This window comes from Hevea brasiliensis, chromosome 7 (genome assembly GCF_030052815.1).
Source record: "Hevea brasiliensis isolate MT/VB/25A 57/8 chromosome 7, ASM3005281v1, whole genome shotgun sequence".
Taxonomy (NCBI): Eukaryota; Viridiplantae; Streptophyta; class Magnoliopsida; order Malpighiales; family Euphorbiaceae; genus Hevea; species Hevea brasiliensis.
The window spans coordinates 90,593,310-90,613,482 of record NC_079499.1 but is presented as its reverse complement, the minus strand read 5'-3'; the positions used below and the strand labels follow the sequence as shown (position 1 = coordinate 90,613,482).

At 33.3% G+C, this 20,173-nt stretch overlaps 3 protein-coding genes across 3 annotated transcripts; 2 read left to right on the top strand and 1 right to left on the bottom strand.

The window, feature by feature from the left end:
* Nucleotides 1-188: 188 nt before the first annotated feature.
* Nucleotides 189-741, bottom strand: LOC110663217 (uncharacterized). Its single transcript, XM_021822470.2, has one exon. It carries the CDS (start codon nt 739-741, stop codon nt 262-264), a length of 480 nt encoding a protein of 159 aa, XP_021678162.2. The 3' UTR covers nt 189-261.
* A 270-nt stretch (nt 742-1,011) lies between these two features.
* Nucleotides 1,012-7,064, top strand: LOC110663215 (uncharacterized). The gene is made up of 6 exons (XM_021822467.2): nt 1,012-1,322; nt 4,660-4,937; nt 5,603-5,803; nt 5,918-6,008; nt 6,141-6,414; nt 6,494-7,064. The coding sequence occupies exons 1-6, from the start codon at nt 1,012-1,014 to the stop codon at nt 6,818-6,820; spliced, it is 1,482 nt and encodes a 493-aa protein (XP_021678159.1). The 3' UTR covers nt 6,821-7,064.
* Nucleotides 7,065-15,267: 8,203 nt separating this feature from the next.
* Nucleotides 15,268-18,196, top strand: LOC110663213 (BTB/POZ domain-containing protein At5g66560-like). Its single transcript, XM_021822465.2, has 4 exons — nt 15,268-15,737; nt 15,837-15,906; nt 16,023-17,333; nt 17,438-18,196. Exons 1-4 carry the CDS (start codon nt 15,700-15,702, stop codon nt 18,005-18,007), a joined length of 1,989 nt encoding a protein of 662 aa, XP_021678157.2. The 5' UTR covers nt 15,268-15,699; the 3' UTR covers nt 18,008-18,196.
* The last annotated feature ends 1,977 nt before the right edge of the window (nt 18,197-20,173 follow it).

Sequence of the window (20,173 nt, the reverse complement as noted above, 5' to 3'; positions counted from 1 at the left end):
TATATAAATAAATAATAAAAATATATATCTTTAATTTTATATTATAATTATAAATAATTAAAATATTTTATTTTATAAAAAATTTAAATATTAAAATAATAAACACTTTCTTTTTTTTTTTTAACTTTTTTGCTTTTTCCTGGGAGAGAGCCTGCAACCAAAATATTGATCATAAATGGAAATGATGCTGAATAAGAAAACCAAATTTAGAAACACTGATGTTAGATTTACTAGAATTTACATCAGATTATCACAACTAAATCATGATTTTTGACTTTCTGGCTCTAAAATCCCATTTACAATGGATGTAGCCACTAAAACTCCTACAACCTCCGCTCCCGCCACCACTCCTGCCTGTGCTAGCCCTCCGAAGTTCACTGCCCCCTCTATTTCTCTCTCTGCTGTTTCGATCCCTTTCTCCGCCGTTTCTATCCCTCTCTCCACCGTTTCTATTCCTTTCTCCGCCGTTTCAAGTCCCTTCTCCGCTGTCTCGAACCCTTCCTTCACAAGCTTTTCCGCCTCCTCCTCCGCTTTCTTCAGCTTCTTCTTCAGCCCGAAGAGTGGAATATCCTCCGCAAGCGACGCCGATTCTCTGATCGTCAATGCCGGTGTTACTGTTAGAACGAAGAGCAACTGCCTCCTGTTGGTGAAAGATGCCAGTAATGATTTGGGACCGTGCGCATTGCGCGCACCGCGGAGCAAGAGAGATTGGAGAATAGGTGGAGATATTGTGGAAGCCATTGGTTTGGCTCTACAGCCGGAGGATTATCCATATTTGAAAGACTACAGAATATGTGGGTGTGGGTGCGTTGTATTTGCCGATGGGCAATACGGTCATTTAGACTATTAAGGAAACGCTGTCGTATGGCTTCTGCGTTTCCATATATTTTCCCTCGTTTTATCCAATTTTTTTCCGCCAGAAAGAGGGGTTTTGAAGCGCTAAATCGAATAGACCAAACCCTTACCCTGTCCCATTGCCCCTTTTCATTTTCCAAAACCCTGACCTAAACAATGGCGGAAGACGAAGCTGTGATATCGGAATCATCAGTGACAATGACTGAGCAAACCGTCGCCGAGGCCTCTAGGGCCGTGGAAACCCAAATCTCTAACGAGGCCACCATCGAGTCAAACGCGCAGGAAGGTGCTGACTCCACTTGCAATAACATCAGCAACAGCGGTGAAGATTCTATCCTTACTTCCAATGGAGATCAAGAGAAGTCACTAGGGTTCGCTGCTGAGTTGTCTGAGAGAGGAACCAAAGCTCTTAAGGAAAGTGATTATGGCGAGGCCGCCGATTGCTTCAGCCGTGCCCTAGAAATCAGGTTAGGGTTTCAATTTCGATGCATTTCTTCATTTTCATTCTGCTTTTCATTGCTAAGAAATTGAAAAAAAAAAAAAAAAAAAATCAAGTTTAATTTCTTCCTTCTCTTTACCCTTTAATGATTTTTGAAGGACTTGGATTTTTTTAAAAATTTCCTCCCTTTTATCCATTACCTTGTGGTGCTGTTTGCTTTTCTCAAATATTCTCTTGACTCTAGAGCAGGTTGTCAAACTCCCTTTTCTTTTTTTTTAACCTAGAAACGGTGGAGGGTAAAAATGTATCGTTAATCAAATAGTAAAACGGAAAGATTTTACAACTTAATTAAAATACTTTTAAAAAAATATAATTATATTTATATAAATAGGTAAATAACATTCTTACACATTTAAGCATAGAAAGGTATAAAAAAAAAAGTTTTCTAATCTATTGACAAGTCTAATATTCAAATTATTTTAATTTTAAATGGAATATTTTTTTTTCAAGTTATTAATATGAGAATAATTAAAATTATTTAATAGTTTAATAAAATACCACATATATAAATTTCATATGTGAATAATTCCAAGCTGTCAACTTTGAAAAGCTGTAAATACAATAGGTAGAAATATTTGATGAACAATATATGAAAATTAGATCATATTTATGATAAAACAATATACTAAAAGTTAATAAAAATAATATACAAAATAACAATAAATATGCATGATAATTTTAGTAACATAAATAATTGTGTCAAAATAAATAAATGGCAATGGTTTTAATAAATTAAAAGGTAATATTTTAAAATTTCAAATTTCAAATTTATAAAATCGTAGAATCTTAAAATTGTGTTATATTTTTATCCATTTTACTATTTAAAATCACGATTTTATCTTTATTTTACTTAATTCCCATTTTACTTACATTTTAACTCATTTTAGTGATTTTAAATTGTTAAATAAATTGTAAAATTGTAGGAGTCAACTCGAGATTTTAACAACTATAAGTTTGCATCTTTTAGGGTTAGGGTTTAGGCAGTCATTGTGGATCCTTCAGATCCTTAGAGAAAGAACAAGAATGAAGTTAAATTTGGGCTTTATGCTACTCTTTGGCATGTTTTTGGTTCATGATATCCTCTGCACTTCTTTATTTTTGTATTAGTTTCGCTTACTTTCATGATTACAGTTTGTAGTTACCATAATTAGACATGGACTGGTATGGTTTGGAATTATGGTTTTAAGGTAACAGCTGTTATTTAAAGATTTTTTAGCTTCCCATTAATTTTACACTCGTTATGTTAAGGCAACAGAGAAAAAATACACCTGTAATGACTGTAATGGCCTTTATGTAATGGCAACTACTGTTAATTACTGTTATCTCACCTTTTTTTCCCCTCAAATGGAGGCAATAGCAATTCCTCATCATTTGTTTCTAGTTTGGGGAGTTTTAAGTTGCTATGTCTCACTTTCTCTCTCAACTTTCCATCTAAAATTTTCTATCTCCTGCAAATCTTTCACTTCTTGTCTCTTGAGCTAAGATCATCAACTTGTGAGCTAAGATCATAAGCTGTCTTTCTAGTTCTACACATCCATATCTTGCAAAAGATGAGTTATTTATTTATTTTTTGGTTTTTTTATTTCTTATTTATTGAAGAAAAATATCTTTGATGCTACGCTTTTTTCTTATTAAATTTAGAACAAGAATGTCATTAGTTTGCCCGATCAATACCTTATTTTGTTTTTCTAAATTTGAACTATTTTCAAAATTAATTTTATTAAAATATACTAGTAATTATAAAATAACATCAAAGAAACTTTTAGGCTTTATTAATGTTTGTTAAGTATAATGCTAGTTCTTTACTGTCTACATGTTATTTTAGTTTAAAATTGATATATTAATGCTGATGATGTCTAAAAAATGATAGATTTAATGTATTTATTTGATATATTTATTATTATTATTATATAGCTGTGTATCTTAGTTTTACTTATATTTTTAAATATCTATTTATTTTGTGAATTTTGCAAATTTTTCAAAAAAAATTTGTGTAGCGATAGGCTGTTAATGTTATATTACGGCTATTATAGGCCTGTTTTTATTACTCTCGAATGCAACTGCGACCATGATTTAAATCCATGTTGGAATTGGAACCGGACCGGTTAAAACTGCAATCTTAATCGGTCAATGATTAGCGGGACCAAACCTGTGGTATTGTAGGGCCGGTCCTAATTTGGGGGTTCTTTGAACCTTGAATTGGACCAGAATGGAACCATTGGTTGGTCTATTTTGAACTAGAAAATTGAAAAAAAATGGCACATTGGAGACGTGCCACTTGGCATCCAGAATCGAACGGAATCACCTTTGAACCGAATTGGAAACTCCAGGATCGAAACTGTATGCAATCCCATAGGGCTGAGCATTCGGTTCAAACCGAACCGAATCAAATCTTCAAAACCGAATTAACTGAATTATCATATTTTTGAAACTGAATTGAAATGAATAAAAAATTGAATCGAACTGAATCCCTCTATTTTCGTTCGGTTTCAAATTGATTGGTTTTTAAGTTTTAATTTTTTTTTAATTTAGACTTGATTTTCAAGTTATTTGGTCTGATTTTGATCTTGGTTTGAACCTAATAACCATTAATCAATGAAATTAAATAATTTATATATATATATATATATATATATATATATATATATATATATATATATATATATCATTTATAAATTCCCTATAAAAATAAATCAATTTAGAAATCAGTAGAGCAATTCAGTTCAATTCGATTTAATCGATTTGTTTCTCTCTAAAATCGAACCGAACCGAAATAATCGAAATTCTTAAAATGCAAAACTGAATCAAATCGAATTATTTTAAAAACCGAATCGAATTACCGAATTAAGACAATTCAGTTTGTTTTATTCAGTTCAAACCAAATAGTGCTCACTCCTAGAACCACACCTATAATGTTCAGTCCCTGTATGGCTTGAAGGAAAAACTGGAACCACTGGTTCCAGCCTGGAACCAGCCTGCTCCTGCCTCTAACCATAATGTGTTTTCCAATATTGCCATGCAATGCTTGGCATGTTTGCTTGATGTGCCATCTCTAATTGTTAGTCTTCTCTACTGGAGTTGTTATAGTATTCTTAAGTTGCAATATATATATATATATATATATATATATATATATATACAAGGAATTGTCAAGTTTTAGAATTTAAATCATATATTGAAAAAGATGTTAGCAAAATTACTTTGTTATGGAAGTATATGGGACATCTCTCACTCAGTCTGATTGAAATTGGAGGGTTCTTTGATCTTCTCTTTTATCTAAAATTTATTGATCCTTGTAATCTTAGTGTTTCACACTATGGTGAACTTGCCCTTGAATGCCTAAATGCATACTACCAATATGGACGTGCACTATTGTGCAAAGCTCAAGAAGAAGCCGATCCACTGGCTACAGTACCCAAGAAGGATGGTGAATTTAAACAAGACTCTGATAAAGATGGATCTGTTAAAAATGCCATAAATGGAGAATCTTCTACTGCTTCCGTTTTGAGTAATGTAGAAGAGGATGGGAAGGAAGAGGATGGGAAGGGCAATTCAAATCATCAAGAAGGAGCAGCAGATGATGGTTAGTATTTTGTTTGTCCAAAGTATGTCTACAGGTTGTTGTGTTAGAACTAAATTTGTTGGCAAAGTGACTTGTCACCTGTTTCTATGAATGGGTGATTAACATGCTACCATGCCGTATAGTGCAATTTTACTGAAATTTACCAACATCCTATTTCTTGTTTGTTTAGTAGTGCATAAACTTCAGTGCCTAGATTTTTTAGGCCCCCTCTCTCCACGATGAGAGATTGTTCAGTAATAATTGTTGCTTCAGATTTCTGTTTGATTGCTAGACTGCGCTGCTATTTTGGATATTTGATTTGTTATACATGACCCCTGGTGTATGTGTGCATGTGATCATCAAAGGTACAACAATTACAATCTTTATAAAAGATGATGATATTTGATCATAATCTGGAGAAGAAAGTGGTTGCACTTTATATTATAGCTCATGTTACAGATTTATCTTTGATTGCAATACTGCTCCATGCTTTTAGTTATTTGATTTGTTAAAAAGAAAGAATGTGCATTATTTTGAATTTTCTTCTAGTTCCCTTCTTCCATATCTTAGCAAAAGTGGTATTAACAATTTTAGGTGCACAGAAGATGTTGGAGAAGGAATAGTATCAGTCTCAATAGTACAATGTTTCTTACTTTTTCCTGCTATCACATCTTTTTTCTTGACAGCATCTGGTGACAAAGATCAGGAAGAAGATGGTGAGGATAGTGATGATGAAGACTTGGCAGAAGCAGATGAAGATGAGTCTGACCTTGACTTGGCGTGGAAAATGCTAGATGTTGCCAGGGCAATTGCTGAAAAACACTCAGGTGACACAATGGATAAAGTGGATGTGCTATCAGCATTGGCAGAAGTTGCATTGGAAAGAGGTATTTGGGCTGGAACTTGTAATATTGGTGACTAGATATATAAAATTTACTAATTTCTGTATTTGTTTCTAAATCACCCCTATTTAAATATGGTTTCTATTTTTGTTATGTTAGAGGACATTGAAACGTCTCTCAGTGACTACCAGAAAGCATTGTCCATTCTAGAACGGCTTGTTGAACCAGACAGTAGACATATAGCTGAACTGCATCCTCTTTAAGGTTTAAATACTTCCTTAATTTGGGATGATTAGTATCATCAATTGCTAATGAATTTCTATTTGTTCAGTTCTAAAATTTTGTTCAGCCTTTTCTTTGTCACACCTTAACTGTAGTTCAGAAATTTCCGTATATGTTTGTGTTTGGAGATTGGCTCTAAGCCTCAGGAAGCAATGCCATATTGCCAGAAAGCTATATCAATTTGCAAGTCAAGGCTGCAGCTGCTTGTGAATGAAGTAAAGAGTTCCTCTGAATCAGCAATGTCATCAGCTGTTTCTGAACTAGATGAGGGTGTCCAGCAGTCATCCAATGACTTGCAGAGTGATAAAGGTGTTAGAGATAAAGAATCAGAGATTGAAACACTTACTGGGCTGTCTGGGGAGCTGGAAAAGAAGGCAAGTGCTATAACTGTGTCAGATATTAGAAATACTCTTTTGAGCTATCCTTAATTTATTGTTAATCTCTTGATTTGCACTTGAAGATCTTCAACAGTTGGCCCTGAACCCAAAATCAATTCTTTCTGAAATCCTGGGAATAGCAGCTGCCAAGGCAAGAAGTGGTGAGAAAAGTGCAGCTCCAGCTGTCATAAATTCTTCACAGATGGCTACTGCTAACAGCAGTGGAGGTTTTGACTCTCCAACTGTTTCCACTGCTCACACAAATGGGGCTGCGGTAACTGATCTTGGCGTTGTGGGAAGAGGAGTCAAGCGAGTGTCGATGAGTACAGGTTCAGCAGAATCAAGCCCAATGAAGAAACCAACATTGGATCCCTCACCAGACAAAGATGGCAATAACCATTAGTGTTCCCAAATCTGAATGGTCCATGCTTTGGTATTTGTAGTCCAAACTAGCAAGTTTCAGCTTATTCCTATGTTACAAAGATTTTATCTGTTCTCGATCGACCTCATGCTGTTGTGTTTCGTTTCTCAAGTAAAATCTTGTTAAGCCCCAAGCAGAATATATTTTATTATGCTTGTTATGGTGTGAAACGTAGCACCATTGTATGATTAAATGTGCTAATTTCATGTTTATTCTATTTTTAGTCTGCCGTAGGACTTCATTATTAGATGTTTCTTGATTATGTGATAGGCATTTCTGCTTCTGTTTTGGTTCTTATGTTGGACTTCCTTTATCAGTTAAGCCCTGTATTTGGAGGATGCTGATTTTTTAGTAAAATTTCCAAAACTATAAATGTAGACATTTTATAGTTGGCCAAGCTGGCAGGCAAACTGTTTAGGTCCTACAACAATTTAATAAACTTGGGAAATTTCTATTAGCTTTCATAGTTTTATTTATTTATTTAATTTTTATGGTGTATCTCAGACTGAGAGGATATCTGCCCTGAAATTTCCTCCAGGTGCTGTACTTTTGCGTCCTGATGCAAGGATTGTTTGAGATATGTATGGATGGCACCAAACTAATTGATATGGCGTTGACAGCCTAACTAATAAAATAGTCCATGTTGAGTCGAACATGGCATATAGCTGGTTAATAGGGGAAAACAAGCAGTGATGATTATAGTAATAAATGAATGGATTGCAATAAAATGCGTTGAAATTTTACATCTTTTGAAATTGAAAAGTATAATTATAGGATTGTATCAGAAAGAAACTGATCATGTGAAACCAAATTATAAGGAGGACAACAAATGTGCGAAAACAACTATTTGGTGTTGTAATTATAATGAAGGCAACACCATTGGTAACAACTTATGCTCATGAAAATAGAGCCACATTTCTTGATTAAAAACAAAAATAAGAACTTTCGAAGAAATTGGTATCAAATGAACATGTTTATATGTAATATACTAAGCAAAATGTAGCAGGACAACCATTTAATCCCTATCATTCAATTGTCCTAAGGCATCTTTTTTTTTTTTTCTTTGTCAAAGTCCTAAGGCATCTTTGCCACAGCAATCTTCTCACCTAAAATAAGAATCATTGTTTTTTTAAATTTTTAATCGGCAACTTTGCAACATCAAGCCATTGTATTGGAGAGGGTTATATATACCATGCTAACGATGATTTCAAGGCCAATTAAGTTGTTTGATACATATATAGAATTTAATTAGCTTAGGAGAATAATTTACGATGATGTCAATGTGAAAAAATGGTATATAACCGAGGCTGGATGAGAGAATTGAAGCACCATTGCACCAATAATAAAAGAAAACGCAATCCCTCATTAACATTTATAGGAAGTAAAGCCATGTGCTTCCGAGTGGATTGCAGACAATGTGGGAAGTACTCATGGGGTGGATGTGGCAAACACCTTGCCACTCTCTATAACAGCATAGACAAGGGAAAGCACTGCATGTGCCGGCCATGGCCTGGCGTTGTCATCCGAACTGAGGAGAAAGCTACCGGTCAACAACCACCAAAAACTTTAGCAGCTTCCGCTTCAACAACCGCAGCAGGTATATAAAGCCTGCAAATGTTAAGTTCAAATAACAGATTTCTTGATTTTTGTTTGTGATTCAAGGCATCAGAAAGATGGTACACGTTTATAGTTAGGTCATTAATATAATTTTCTTATATTCTAGTATTATAGGTCCTTTTATTATGTCAGGCATGAGTGTGTTATTAGCTATGCATCCAAGAGTTGGTGCGTTATATTATAGTTGTTGAAATTAGAAAATCATCAATATTTGCTGAACACTTCAGCTTTGCTTCCAAGAATGATGGTATGATATGCTCTCATTCCAAAATATTTAATGATATATTCCACATATTTGTTATATGATGTGCTTCACATGATTATATAAGTAATAATCTTGTGTTAATAAATATATGCAGGTGTTGAAAAATCTTCAAAGATGGGTGTTGGTCAGCAAGTGCTGTATTAGAGGGTCATGATGGGGCTATTACCACCTTACCTTACCACAATATATTTGTCAAAGCTTGGCTATGGAACAGTGATATAATTAGAAATAATGTAATAGGGTAACTATGGTCAATGTTGTATTGACCAATCCTATTCCTGTTTTTTCAATTTCCTTTAATTGCTTGTTATTGTGACACCCCTTACCCAACTACAGTATATCCGAGTAAGCTATGTCATACGGTGTACCGGAACACCCTATCTTATCTCAATCATTTTTATTCTTTTTAATTCATTTTCATCATAGTTTTGAATATAATTTGTGAAATATAGTTCATTTAAGTCATTAATTGAAATTATAAATTATTTGAGATTCTGAAAATTTTTAAAGAAAATCCGGCAGAGTACCGGCTAAAAATGGAGAAAACAGTTCTTCGGAACCTGTGAAAAACACTTCCAATAAACAAATTCATTCATTCTCAACTCCAATATCATCACAAAACTCAATATCAAGATCTCAACATTTCAATTTCAATTCTCAGTCATCCATCACATGTGATGATCACATATATATCACAAATAAACATTTACTTTTCCATTTACAAATACAATTTTCATAATTTACATGAACATTAATATACATTACACAAGTTTAATTACATATGAGAAAATCAAAATTTATTACAGAATGCCAAAATGACACCTAGTGTCCTACCAATGCACTACAGAAGTTGAGGTGACACGAACACTGTGCAGAACTGTAGGATGGATTCACCCAGTCTGCGGTCTACTGGGCTCACGATCTGTATCTCCAGTACCTACGCGTGGCAAAAGCAACGCGCTAAGCAATAATGCTTAGTGGTGCAATAATATAATAAAAGAAAATAGCAAGAAAACAAATATGTAGGGAATGTGTATGATTTATTTGTTTAGTATGGGTATATACATTAATTCATTAACTTTGTTCACTTTCATTCATTTTGTTGCCCAAGTAACCTACACTAGACAACTGGACTGGATAACGGGTAAACTGGCACTGGGTACCTAGTACCTCGGGCCGTCACACCATCGGTCACATATGCATCTCCCGGTGTGCAACAGAACAGCTAATAAGCTGTAATAACATCAGGCACAAGGCCAAGTCTCAATACAAAGTCAGAATGGCTAAAAGCCATAAAATCACGGAATGGCATGTTGCCATGTGCAGTACTGCTAACTGAACCCTATTGGCATGCCAAACTATCCAAACCAATCTTGTTAGGTATATTAGGGCATTTGAAACTTTTAAATTCTTCAATCTTTGAATTTCAAATTTCGGTGTCACTATTCACCTTTTTGGTCAACTAATATGTTGACTTTTAGGTAGAAATTAGGTACATTGGTTTTGGCACTCCCAACATACCACATTTTGCCTTTAAAACTTGTTGGAATTGGTCACCATTACCATTTCTAACTTAAAACCAAGAGGGCAAAAAATTTTCAGTTTTTGAAGCATATGTTTACTATTCCATTAAACACTGTTGCAGTGGGAATTTGAAGAAATGACAAACATGAAAGTTGTTCCTTATTTTGTCTAGTTGAATTTCCTTTTTTGAATCACTCCATTTGGAGTTTTGTAGCTCCAGATATGGCTCAAAAACCACAGCTGGCCGGATTGCCAATCTGCAGAATTGACCATATCTACAGTAACATGAACAGTGACTGTGATTGCATTTTTGAATTGGTTCTGGCCATAATTTGGGATAGGTTTCTTCATGAAAGTTGTTTTTCTATGTCTTAACTTGTTGCTGTAAAAATTTCAGGTCAATTGACCAAATCTACAGTGAGTTATGGCTACTGTTCATTTGGTCATTTCTGCAGGTGCTGTTGCAGGGTATCCGGATTGGGGCTAACTTTTGGTCCTCTTGCTTTGGTCTTTTGGGCATGGTTTCTTTAGCAAAAATATGCCATTATAAGACTAGTTTCATGTCCAATTGGCCAAACACCAATTGGACCAACACAGCCAAAGTTATGGCTGTGTAATTGGACTGGAATCTCAGTCACCATTCTGCTGTCTTTAGGCAGCCTACCATTCCACTTTGCCATGCCATTTTTCAGTCCAATTTATGGTCAACATACCTCAAATGGTCACTAATTGACCATTAGAGTGTTCTTTAACAGTTTCATAAGCCAAGTCAATTTTTACTTCTCAAAACCCTAATGTCCAATTCAATTTACCCATAAACCTCAATTAGCACACTAGTTCAACATCCATGCATATTCATACCTTAAACATCATTTCTAGCCACTCTAAATTCATTACAACAATCAAACTCATCCTTCCTTAGGGCTGCCGAAAATTGAAGATACTCTAACATATATGATTTACTTCAAATTCTTACAATTTCTTAACTTAAAATGATGCTCTAGCAAGGATTAAAGGAGTGAGAGTGAAAGTATAGCACTAACCTTTAAGTGGCAGAATTTTCAGCCACCCAAACTCCTTTCTTTCTTCCTCTTTTGGCTGCCTAAAGCTTCCTTAGGGTGTGTAGATAAATTTTAGTGAAGATAACTTAGGGTTTTTGGGTAAGGTTTGAGAGGTTTTTCAAGCTTGAAAATGAAGAAAATGGAGGTTTAGGGCAAGGCTTGATTTCGGCTGCAATTGGGGAGGATGATGGCTGCTGGATTTTTAATTATTTTGGTCTTTGTTTTGTCTCTTTTAAGTATTTAAGAAAGCTTATTAGCTTGTGATTGGTTGGTAATTTATAAATGACATCATTATGATGTCACAAATTGCTTTATTTTGATTTTTCTTTTCTTTTCATCACTACTCAATTTCAATTAAATTTTTAGTAATGTTTTTTCATATTTTATGTCATATTAATTATTTACTTAGCTGGACAAGTCGGCCAAAAATCACATCTGAAGGCGAAATGACCAAAATGCCCTCCGTTTGGCTCAACGGGCCAAAATTGTCTGTACCGATTGAAAAATTTTTCTAAATATTTTCTTGGCATTCTAATGCCATGGGAACCTCAATAACCCTTCTCTGGAGTCCCAAAAATTATTTTATAATTTTTCCCCCGGGTCTAGGGCTCATCGTTGCGAGAACCGCAACTTCCCTCTGGTTTACCCCTCGCTAGGGCACCGGCTCGTTTAATTTGGTTGTATTTTATTTCTTAAATTTTTACTAAATTTTTCTTATTAATATTTGAGTTAATTATGGTTCCTGACTTTAGTTTAAATATTTTTCCGAACGTTCTAGCTGTCCGGACCGACACCGGTCACCGAAACAGTAGAATGTACGGAGTTGCTACCGGGAGGGGATTACAGTTATATGCTGAGTTTATGGTTAATAAAGAATTCAACTCTCATTATCTTGTGCAGGGTGCCATAATGCTTCAGTTTAACGCACTAGTTTCTTGTGTTTTGTAAATTTTTGGATGATTTTGTCATGGTTTTTGCGCAGCCTGTTTTTTTACCCACTAGCTAACTTTTGCCGTAATAGTAAAGCATTAATGAGAGAGAAATTTGAAATCAGGGAATGAGAGGTTCTTGGATGATGAAAATGGTGCCTACAATCTCTAAGGTGGTGGGGAAGAGCAGAGAACCCATTGTCCTATGTACCCAATACAATGTGACCCACATCTAGCATTCTATAGCCAAGGGCTTGCTCCGAGTCTCTGACCTTAGATAAATCGATGGCAAATGGTGTGTGCTCAACTGAAGCAAGCAATTCACTCTTTTTATGCATTTTGTCTAATGATTAGTCACCAAATCACGTGAAATGTAGAAATAAAAGGGCTCCATTAGTCCACTTCAGTAATCGTCTCCCTATCTTTAAACTTTTAAGTCAGCAGCAATTGTTGTATCAGAAGATTCAGTTCTATGCAAGCGGGGTAGGGAGGGAGGGTTGGGTTTGTTTTCCTTTCTATAGCCACTATTTCTGACATCATCGTCTCCATTCTTTATACCCATAATTTCGTTTAATAGTTTAATAATCTTCCATACGATTCATTAATCCTATCCATACTTCTATCTTTAATTTGTTCTCTTCTTTCTAGGTAGCATGTTCTATTATGGAACAACTATAACAATTAAGTTTTATTTCTAAATTAGTTGAAGTCAATTATATAAATTATTTTTCTATTCAATTCTATTAGATATTAAATTCGCTTCAATATCTAAAACTTATAAATTCGGCGATACTATTTCACTTCACCTCATCTTAGCTTATTCCTTCCTTTTTCTCACTTCTTTTCCTCTAATTTATCATTTTTTTATACTTGATTATTTGATTTTTTTGTGTCATACTATATACATTCTCTAACGAATGCAATTATTTATAATCTTTTTTTTATTATACATTTATTTTAATATCTGTAATTTTTTACCATACTCATTTGGTGGATATGATATACTTTACATGTTTCATTATCAAAATTATGCAAAACTGCAAACACTCTTGGCTGTTCTGGTATGATCACATACCACTCCTATCACCTAATTAGTGGCCATAAATGCTGGGAAAGGAAAAGGTGGGGTGGTAGATATGCAGCTATAAATGAGAATGAAAATAATGAAATTTTTTTTAAAAATTAGGAATAAATTTCGTGGTGGGAATGCTTTATTTATTTATATTTTATGAAATGAGGTGGGAATAGTATTGAAGAGATGGAAATTTCAAGAAAAGCATACATTGAGAATAGTAGGCTTTTTCTTTCATGTGGGTCACATCCTCCATGTGACCATTTATTCCAACAAGGTTTTTCTTGCATGAATCCTAAGAGTGGCCATTTGAGTTTAATCTCGGAAGGCATAATTAGTTTCAAAATTTTCTCCCTCATCTCCTGCACCTTTTATCACCAATTAACTAAATTAGTGGACCAGCTAAGACTTCTGTACCAATTTGATTTGGATTTGATTGGGATATGTTAGCTTCTAAAATAAGAAGAAATCATTAAAATCCAATCATCATTATCTTTTTGTCGCTTTGGCTGTGATGTATGTTTCAACTAAAGATTATGAATGTGGGGCTGTTAATAATAAGACATGCTTCGATATTGCTTCTAGCTTCGAGTTGAATTTTTCAGATTAAAAATCATTTCTTCACCTGTCATATTATATACCCCATCTACCCTTTGATTATTAATCATATTCTCAATTTTTTTTTTCCATATCTTTGATCTTAATATTGGTAAATGAAATTATTCTTTAATTTCAGAATATGAAGTATTACTTACAAGATTTCACCACCCAACACAAATATTTACTCATTTTAGATTTTGTTTCATAATATTAATTATTTTAATAGTAATTAATTATTTTAATAATTATTAATTATTTTATTAGTTATCAATTGTTAGAGGTTATATATTTATATAGTGATTTAAAATAAAAATATTAAATAAAAATAATTATTAAATTAATTATTAAATATAAAAATAATGATATTATTTTATTGATATGATTAAAATACCTTTTTAATTTTAAAAATTAAAAAAATTAATTTTTTATGAATTATTTTTTTTATTTTTTAAATATTATTATAAATATTAAATATTATATTACTGAATAATTATAATTAAAATATAAAAGCTGTTATTAAATAGAGATCAAGTAAAAAATATTCCTCAGACCTGCATGAGGTAGTTAGAGTGCACATGATTGAGATTGAAATTCCTGCGTCAATTCAACTATTTTCAGATAAGATTCAAAGAAATATGTAAAATAATTACATTTCCTATTTATAATATATTTCCTTGAACATAGATATTTGTTTCCTACTAGCTACTTTTAATAAATTATCTTTCTCTAAAATTTTACATTTTAATTTGTCCATGTAATAACATTTTAATTAGGTTTTAAAAAAATTCTAATTACATTTAGAAATCTCGTATAATTTTTTTTAAATTGCAGGAAAGTTTATCTATTTTGTGTTTCATTATTACAGTAATATTTGATATAAATAAAATTTACCAAATTTTATAGAATTTATTTATAAATTCAAAATTTTGATATTTAATTTAAATAAAAATTCATTAAAAATTTTTAATAATTAATTTTATAAAATTTATTATAATTAAATTAAATTTCATGATATAATTTATAAATAAATTTTGAATTTAAAATTATATATTTTAAGTAATGAAATTATTTTTTATTATATATTATTTTATTTTCTTTTATTTTAAATATTAAATTTATTTTATTTGTAATAAATTTTATATTTAATATAAAATATATTAAATAAAAAATTAATTTAAAAATAAAATTTATTAATAAATAAAATAAAATTTATTATAAAATTAAACTAAATATATTATTATGAATCTATTCTCCGGAGGCACCTTTGACTTGGATATGATTGATTGATAGGGTAAGAATTAAATTTAAACATTCCATAACTTCGGCAAAAAGCAAGTAAGTAATGCGATTATTGCCTAATGGGAGGTAATGATGGCCTTTTTGGGAAGAAACTCTTCCAGAAATACTTCCTTTTATTCTATAAGGAGAGAGAGAGAGAGAGAGAGAGAGAGGGCTGAGTTGGAGTGGTTGAGATTCTCATCCGATTCGAAGAAAGCAAAAGGAAATTTTGCTAAAGAAAATAATGTTTTGATCCACTTTTTCGAAATATGTTCATTTTTTTTTTATTTGTCCAGTTTTTAGTTTATATTTGTAAAGAAATTCTCTCTCACTCAGGAAACACCAAATCGAAAGAGAAGCAAAAACATCTCTCCTTTTTTGTTTCTTTCAAGTGAAGAGTTAATATCACCCACCACTAAAGACTCCTGCCCCTGTACTCTGTACTCATGGATCTAGCTTAGCTCTGCCTTTCTCCATTAATTGTCTAAACAGGAACAGATTTTCTTTACAGGAAAATGGCAGCTGAGAGGCCCAGCTCCAGGGGCCAAGCATGGTTAGAGTTTTCCTTTGTTTAAATTCCCCTTTTCTTTAGCTATCACAAAATCAAGAAAATATTGGCTTATATCTGTTCTATTTCTTTTCTTTGTTGCAGGTTTTGCACTACTGGGTTGCCAAGTGACGTTGTAATGGAGGTGGAAGATATGACCTTTCATCTCCATAAGGTCAGCCTAATTATACCCACAAAACCCTATCTACACTGCTATAGTCCACACCTATCTAAGACCTAATACCAGTCTCTGTGTTTATCTTTTTTTTGTTTGGTGATGGTGTGATTCAGTTTCCTTTGATGTCAAAAAGTCGAAAGCTTCACCAGCTAATAACCGAGCAAGAGACAAACCAAACATACGCGGCGGAAAGAGGAGGACGAGAAGGGGAAGAGCATGAACCTGATAGAGATGAAATCGAGGAAGTTCACTGTCAGATTTCGCTCCAGGATTTCCCGGGCGGCTCTGAGACTTTCGAGATGGCCGCCAGGTTCTGCTACGGCGTCAAGGTCGATATCACTTCTTCCACCGTTGCCCCGCTTCGTTGCGCCGGAGAGTTTCTCGAGATGACGGAAGAGTATTCGGAAGACAATTTAATTTCCAAGACAGAGCGGTTTCTCTCTCAATCTGTGCTCAAGAATCTCAAGGAGTCAACAAAAGCATTAAAATCGTGCGAGAAAGTAATGCCTCTTGCAGAGAGCTTAGGCATTACGCAGCGATGCATCGATTTCATTGCTTCCAGAGCCTCCTCCGCTGATCCCACTCTTTTTGGCTGGCCGGTTAGTGATGGAGCTAATGACAATAGAGCCACATCCAATCAGGCCTTATGGAATGGGATTGAATCAGCGGTGCGTAGAAAGGGAGCCGTCTCTGCCTCCACCGTAGCTGCCTCTGTCGGTAGAGGTGCGGACTCATGGTTTGAGCATTTGGCCCTTTTGAGCTTGCCTTTGTTTCAGCAATTGATTCTTGCCATGAAAGCGCAAGATGTGAGTACAGATATTATAGAGAGCTGCCTAATGTACTATGCGAAGAAGTACATTCCAGGCATATCGAGAATGAATCGCAAGCCATCTTCGTCTTCCTCTATAGCCTCAGAGAGCGAGCAGAGAGAGGTATTAGAGACTATAATTTCAAATCTTCCACTGGAGAAAAGCTCCAAATCTTCCACGGCAACAAGGTTTCTATTCGGCTTATTAAGAACCGCAACCATATTAAACGCATCCGAATCGTGTCGCTCCGCTTTGGAAAAGAAGATCGGTTCACAACTGGAGCAAGCTACACTTGATGATCTATTGATTCCTAGCTATTCATATCTTAACGAGACTTTATACGATGTAGATTGCTTGGAGAGAATCTTAAGCTACTTCTTGGATGGACTGGAAGAAAGAAATGCAGATGGAATTGAAGCAGAGGAGAATGGTGATCACAATGTGAGATCGCCGGGTTTGATGCTGGTCGGAAAATTAATCGATGGCTATCTGGCTGAAATTGCCTCCGATGCGAATCTGAAACCTGATAAATTCTACAATCTGGCAATCTCTTTACCAGAGCAAGCTAGGCTTTTCGACGACGGTCTTTACAGAGCCGTCGACGTCTATCTCAAGGTAACTATATGAACGAACACATTTTGAAGGGCTTTCTTTTTCTTTTTTTTTTTTTTTTGCTACTCTCGTTCTCCTTAGCCATTTTAACTCTCTCTGTATTTAAGGCGCATCCATGGATATCGAAGGCGGAGCAGGAGAAGATTTGTGGAGTGATGGACTGCCAAAAGCTAACATTAGAGGCGTGCACGCACGCGGCACAAAACGAGAGGCTTCCGCTGCGTGCAGTAGTTCAAGTTTTGTTTTTCGAGCAATTACAACTCCGACATGCAATCGCCGGGACATTGATTGCGGCAGATGCGGCTCCGCATGATTCCATGAGACCTTCGTTGTTGAGACGGGAACGGGAAGGGGTAGAGGAGAGAGCAGTATCGGCTGCTCCTGCGGCGGGAGCGGGGGAGGCACAGGACAGCAGCAGTAACTGGAGGGCAGCAGTGAGGGAGAATCAGGTGCTGCGACTGGACATGGATAGCATGAGGACGCGAGTTCATCAGCTGGAAAGAGAATGTTCGACAATGAAAAAAGTGATCGAGAAAGTTGATAAAGAGGGCCCACGTGGGTGGAGAGGTTCCCTGACGAGGAGGTTTGGGTGCAAGTTCAAGACTCAAGTGTGTGATTCTCATGAACAGACGGTGGTAAATACGAGTAAGGGAAGATACCATCATCACCAACAATAGGGCTTCCCATAGGTGAACACGACATGTCGTTAATTGTTTTGTTGTCTCGTTTAAGTTGACCAATCTACACTTTGTAGACGAGTGGCCTTCATTTGCTATGCCTATGTAATCTGCTGGCAGTGCCACGTAAATTGGAAAAAAAATAATAGTAATATTTTTCAAAGAGGTCAAATTCTGACCAATTATTTAGTTGATTGGCCAAATTCACGCGGTTTTTGAGGAAAGAGCATGAGGCGTTAGTGGGAACATACGGTCTCTTTCTTTGTATAAAGTTTGTGCAATTTGAACACGGTCCAATAGGTTGAGCAGTGGCCCCAAATTTTGGAAAATTTATTTATTGAAACTATTGCCTATATGACAAATACACTATCTTTGATAATTATATAAAATTTCACTTCTCTTGATTAGTAATTATAATATTATTTTTATTATTATTATGTATATTAATGCTTTTTAAATTATAAGCATTTTCTTATATTAAAAAATAACATATTAAATTTAAAAAATATTTTATTTTATTTTATAAATTAATTAAATTAACTAATATTATCATTATCTATAAATAATATTTATATTTAATTTTTTTATTCAAAATTATTTATCACATTTAAGAGACTAATAAGATTTAGTTTTTTATTTAATTTTACTCTTTATCTCTATAAAATATAATAAATTACTTTCACTTATAAATAATAATCATATTTATTTTTTTTTGTCTAAAATTATTTGTCACATTTAAAAAATTATCTATCACATTTAGAAAATTAATGAGGCTTAGCTATTTTTTTTTTAAATTTTACTCTTTATCTTTTTAAAATATAATAAATATTTATATAATATTTTAGAACTAATATCATCACATCCTTCTTAATTAAATTAGCTGTTTTGTTATATTGATATTTATTTCTTTAGATTTCTAAGAAAGAGTAATTAAGTAAATTACTATTTTTTTTTATGAAAATGAGATTATTTAATTATTTTTTTAATTAAAGTGAAAACTTTAAATATGACTATTATTTACAGACAGAGTGAGTAAACTTTAAAAATAAGTTGATCTATTTGTTTATATTACTATTTTATTTATAAGTGGAGCTTATAAGAAAAAAAAAAGAATGGGACTAATCATTTTATTTAAATACTTATAAGCTAATTTGATCAAATATTTTATTATATTATTATTATTTAATTTTTAAAATTTAATCATAAATCTCATTTAATAATTTTTTATCATTTTAATAATAAATGTCCTCATAATATATTTTTTTATTAAATACATCAACCATTTGTTGATCAATTATAAATATTTTAATTAAATACATAATTATTTAAAATTTTATATATTTATAAAATTAAATTAACCTAATTTTCATAAATGAAGTTAAACATTTTCTTAAAACTTGAAAGCTTAAGAAATTTGTATTGTTTTTGTCCCCGCTTTCTTTGGATTGTTGTGTGGTAAAGTCTAAGCCGCCAGCCCACAATAGCACAAACACATTGGTTTCACGATGGTTGCATTATTTTGTTTATTTTATTTGGCAATTTGCTTTCTTGTTGTATTAAAATATCATCATGAAATAACTAATTTGATTTAAATATATGTGCATAGTAGCAAAGCAAAGTGTATCGTTAAAAAATACATAGTAATCCTATATTTCTCTTATACATAGTAGTGAAGTTGAAAAAAGTTCTCTCGTATATTTAAATATAAATGGTATTTTCTGTGTTTGGCAAATGATGCTCTATTATTGCCAGTGCCTTGCAATTCAAAACACTTTAAATTCATTTTTTAAGTAAAGTGCTGTGAAGCTTTTTCAGATCAGTTTTGCAAAGTTTGAATTACTTTTAGCTGATCATTTAATTTGAGTCTTAATTCAAGCTTAGATCAAGGATTATCAATCTTTTTTTTTTTTTTGTATTTTTAATTTCTACTATTGTAAATCTATTTGTTACTACAGATTTGTTAATCCTAATCTAACAAGTGGTATCATAATCACGTTAGTCTTGTAAGACCTATGAGTTTCAAGAGAAAATCAAGAGAGTTCGTAAAAACTTATTTTTTAAGTCTTATTCAAAACAGTATTGTTGTATCCCAGACGGCTCTGGCCACCGATGGTATCAGAGTCAGTTACTTAAGAGGGGTATGTGAATAAGGTATAATATTAGGGA